Source organism: Sinocyclocheilus rhinocerous, unplaced genomic scaffold (genome assembly GCF_001515625.1).
Source record: "Sinocyclocheilus rhinocerous isolate Xijiao unplaced genomic scaffold, SAMN03320098_v1.1 scaffold178, whole genome shotgun sequence".
Classification (NCBI taxonomy): Eukaryota; Metazoa; Chordata; class Actinopteri; order Cypriniformes; family Cyprinidae; genus Sinocyclocheilus; species Sinocyclocheilus rhinocerous.
This window is the reverse complement of record NW_015653463.1, coordinates 1,464,947-1,469,375: the sequence shown is the minus strand read 5'-3', so window position 1 is coordinate 1,469,375 and position 4,429 is coordinate 1,464,947. Positions and strand designations below refer to the sequence as shown.

At 38.2% G+C, this 4,429-nt stretch overlaps 2 protein-coding genes and 1 long non-coding RNA gene across 3 annotated transcripts in view; 2 read left to right on the top strand and 1 right to left on the bottom strand.

Moving 5' to 3' along the window:
* LOC107715846 (sorting nexin-30) overlaps window positions 1–2,201 on the bottom strand; it is a 23,033-nt gene extending 20,832 nt beyond the window's left edge. Inside the window, exon 1 of the mRNA XM_016522058.1 lies at window positions 1,964–2,201. Coding sequence (XP_016377544.1) covers window positions 1,964–2,080 — 117 coding nt within the window. The 5' untranslated portion in view covers window positions 2,081–2,201. The remainder of the gene's footprint in view (window positions 1–1,963) is intronic.
* A 514-nt stretch (window positions 2,202–2,715) lies between these two features.
* LOC107715853 (uncharacterized) lies at window positions 2,716–3,595 on the top strand. The gene is made up of 3 exons (XR_001637143.1): window positions 2,716–2,904; window positions 2,983–3,086; window positions 3,167–3,595. It is a non-coding gene; the product is annotated as an uncharacterized LOC107715853 (long non-coding RNA).
* A 297-nt stretch (window positions 3,596–3,892) lies between these two features.
* LOC107715852 (complex III assembly factor LYRM7-like) overlaps window positions 3,893–4,429 on the top strand; it is a 2,081-nt gene continuing 1,544 nt past the window's right edge. Inside the window, exon 1 of the mRNA XM_016522068.1 lies at window positions 3,893–3,966. Coding sequence (XP_016377554.1) covers window positions 3,949–3,966 — 18 coding nt within the window. The 5' untranslated portion in view covers window positions 3,893–3,948. The remainder of the gene's footprint in view (window positions 3,967–4,429) is intronic.

The following is a 4,429-nucleotide window of genomic DNA, read 5'->3' as shown; positions in this document are numbered from 1 at the left end:
TACAGGCTGCTCGTAGCCTCTCTCACGGCGGGATTGAATATCGTTCCCATAACGGAGAAATAACGGAGGTCGCCGTGTTCGCTGCTCGACCAGCTAAGCGGCGTTCAGTATCAGATTCTGACGTAATTGTCGCGTGCACCGGCATTTTATACTGCCTCTCGAGTGCGTCAGTATTTGCATGCGATTTGCATACTTCGCTACAATTGGCCAGTCATTTTGACTGGCGTGAGCCAATAGGACTTCAGGAAACGTTGGAAGGGAAGGAGTTCCCATAACGGAGAAATGTCTCTGTGATGTCTCGTTCCCGCTCTCAGGTTAGGCAAGATTAGGCAATTATCACAAAACCGTGATAGTGAGTTATTTCCTTTTTACCAGGAAAATAAGCATTACTCATAATGTTACCTGGCACTCTGTATCCCATGATTTCATTTTCTCTATAAAAAAAAAAACAGTTTTCTAAACTGTTTAATGTGTCACACAAAACAACCCCAAAGGGAGTTTCTGCTTATTAGCAGAAATCAGTAAAGAAAGCCCAAGTTTCTGGGTTTGTTCAAATATTGCGCTGATGCATCTTAATGAATTGCAAAAAATTGCAAAAGAAAAAAACTCTTTCTGGCAAAAAATTTGCCATCGGAATAAACAAGTACAGAAAAAGCCTTACTATCTCTAATAATGAAGTACAAATAGAATTAAAATGACCTATAATATTATTATTAAAACAGCCATTTTAATATGAAGTAAACAAGCATTCACAGCATTTACAAGCAATTATCATATCCAACAAATAGGGAAGCCACAGTGCAACTGCAACAACAATACATTTATGAGCGGCGCACAAAAACAACTCTTCTGCGTCATGAGTAAAACACAACAAACTCTTCATTTAGCAGCATCTCAGTCAGCTGTGCCAAGCTCAACACAGCTCTATTGTCCAGACATGTCTGACTCATTATAGTTCACACCTCACACACTGCACAACAGACATCTGCGGTTACTATTTCAATACTCTTACTAGAGTTTACTAATAGCAACTTTGCACAATGTGTTAAGCAGCACTCATATACATTTTTTTTATTCTGTGTGGTTCGTGGTAAATTTACTTTTCCTTTAGGTCTTAAAGGAATAGTTCACCTAGAGATGAAAATCAGGCCATCCAAGATATAGATGAATTTGTTTCTTCATCAGAACAGATTTGGAGAAATGTATGCATTACCTGAGGGTGAGGACAATTTCAGCGATTTTTATTTTGGGGTGAACTATTGCCTTATTTCCATTTTCTAGGCATACATAAATATTTTGCTGCATATATTTTTGTGCATTTGATAAATAAACCTCGATATGTGCAACACTGATCAGTATTTATAACAATTCAAAACTGGGAGATCACATACAATAATTTCATTTCACTTTAGCCAAACCGCTCACGTTTTTAGATTTAACACAAAACGCTTCCATTTCTTATTGCATTCACCTGAATATCTATAAGATGCACTCCAATCCACACAAACAACAAATACTATGATGGGACCCTGATGTGTGCCATCATACTAAATAACTATTATAATCATATATCATTGTATTTAGATGACACACAGTGCATGGCCAATAAATTATGGTATTAATACGGTAAATAAATACTAAAAACGCATGGTACAATCATGGTGCATGTTCAAACAACCTACCATAGTACATACCCAAAAACATGGTAATACCACGATGCACGTTCATAAACAAGGTAGTAACACTGCATATTTCCATACCACGATATTTACTAAAACATATTACTATGATGTTTGTGGCTGGACAAACACACTACTTGTTTTTTACCCAGTAAAATATTTTAGACATAGCGACACGCTGTCAGCAGCACTGCTTCACTAGTGCTGATGGATCCTGAATGCTGCCTAGCTAGAGAGCGATTCTGGGTTGATGTTGCCCCAAACAGCCCCAGCCCGGACCTCACCGTGTCTGCAGCGCTGCCGGGGTTCAGCGCGCTCTCCTCGGCGGACAGAGGGTGGCAGATGTCCTGGATGGACTTCTGTCCGGAGGAGGCCAGAGATCGGGGGGCGCCAGCACTCATCGCGCTGATCGGCTCTGATCGCGCAGGTGTTCTTATTTCACAGCCGCACGATCCGAGACAGCAAACATCTGTCAGCTGACCGCCACCGCGCAGAAGCGGAACTACGCTAGTCAGCTGACTCTCGGCGCACTTCCGGAAAAACACCACAACGCCTCTTTTCAAATTAAAAGTCGCTTTTTTTTGCGTAAAAGGATACACTGAGTTATCAAATATTCATTCCTGATACCGATTTTCCCCCGTTTTATATATTAAATATATTTATATATAATATAAAATATAAGAATATAAATATATAAATGTATATGCAAGTAAATATTTCCAAAATATATGCTGTAAGTGAGTGTATATACATATACACATAATAAATATACACAGCACACACATATATATTATGTAAACAAAAACTTTTATTTTGGATGCGATTAATCGCGATTAATCATTTGACAGCACTATTATATATGCAGTTATGCATACACAAAATAAAACAGCACAAAATAACAAAACAAGTAAAAAAATTAACAAAATAAAAGTAAAATAAATAAATGTGAGACAAACAAACGAATAAATCAAAAATGTTTTGTTTGCTACGATCACGTGACCAGGCGATTTCTGAAGCAGCGCTTCAAAACAAAAGATTGACAAATGTTTCGAAGCTGCATGAATCGTGATTGGAAAGCGGCCATCAGTGATTCCCAGTGCCACCGCTGGAGGCAGTAATGCGCTGCTGAGGCTCTGGCAGAAAGCCTGAAACAAACACAGAAGAAGACTCATTCCGTCCATGTGCGCTTTGAGCAGCGCGAGGCTCGAGGATTGGCAGCAACAAGGTATGTTTTAGGCATTTATAAGTAAAATGTTGTGGACAACATTTTAGTACTAGCTTTTACAGACTGATTTTTGTTTAGATTAATCCAACTAAAAGACTGAAGCTTTGAACTGCCCCAATGATTAAACACACTACCCATCTGACCCTGCACTCAGGGGAAGGATTATTTACTCTTATATGAGGGTCAGTATAACGCGTTGCCATGATTCTGCTCGAAGTTTAGCTGTTGCTGTAACATTTTCTTCCTCGTTCTTTCCTTTCAGACAAAGACCGGAGACACGTGGAGGAGTCATCTGCTTGCGTGCTTCATTGTGAATAATGTGATCTGGTGAAGAAGTTGTCCTTGTTTGAGTCTGTTATGGTGTGAGACTTACATGTTGTACTTCTGTTCTGTGGAATCCAATAAATGTGGTTTTATACAGTCTTTCTGTAATTGGGTGACTCCGATGCTTCATGCAGTCATAGGAAAACCTGAAAATATTGTCTAGTTTTAAAGTAATAATAATAAAACACACAATAAAGATATTCTGGCTGAAGTTACGTTCATGTTGTAGGTTATGTTGTGAATCTTTGTTTTCAGAAAACCATGAGTTTGCGCGCTAAATATGAATTTAGGCATCACAACATTGTGTAAGTGTTTATAAATATAAAATTAGACTATAAGTACTACAGTAACAAAGGCGGGACCCATGGAGAACTTGGAAGAGTATTAACCAGAGGATCTGAATGAGTGTGATCACTGATGCAGCTTATTCGCGTTGTGCGTCTCAGATATATGCAGATATCTACGGTGCATCCATCAACTTCCTTCAAGAAAAAGTATATAATAAAGGGTTTCCTTTAATTCAAGGGACATTCCCCATAATAAGCGATACAAAACCAACTAAGTAGCTTCTTAAAGGTTCTTTTTCAGTTTAATTCTGATGTTTATTGCTGAAAATAAACCCCCGCGCGTTTGCGGAGCAGGCGCGTCCTCCAGTGCAGCAGGCGGCGCTGCGCTGCGTCACAACCACAAACAGCGCAGCAGCAGAACAAGACTCACGTGATGGGGACACGCTTGAAGGTAAGAAACAACAGCGATTTTTCTTACATTATTTTTAACAGTTGCTGTGTTTATTTTCAAACTCAGTAAATGCCAAGTGCCGTTATTAAATTGTTTAAATAGACGGCTTTATAAGACCAAAGTGTCATTGCATTATAAAAGCATTGTAGTCATTTACAGTGTTGGGGGTAATATATTACAAGTAACGTAATCAGATTACTTTTTTCAAGTAACTAGTAAAGTAACGCATTACTTTGTAATTTACAAGGTAATATCTGAGTTAATTTTTCAAATAAGTAATGCAAGTTACTTTTTTTTTCCAATTTATTGATTGACAGCTCTCCTGTCCCCATGTTGAGAGAAATCAGAAGATGTTACTGTAGTTCTAAAATAAATATAAATATGCATGAATTCATCTCACTCACAAAAAACAGAGATTCAGTATTCCTCAAAATGAATAAAAATAATGCAACACAGAATATGA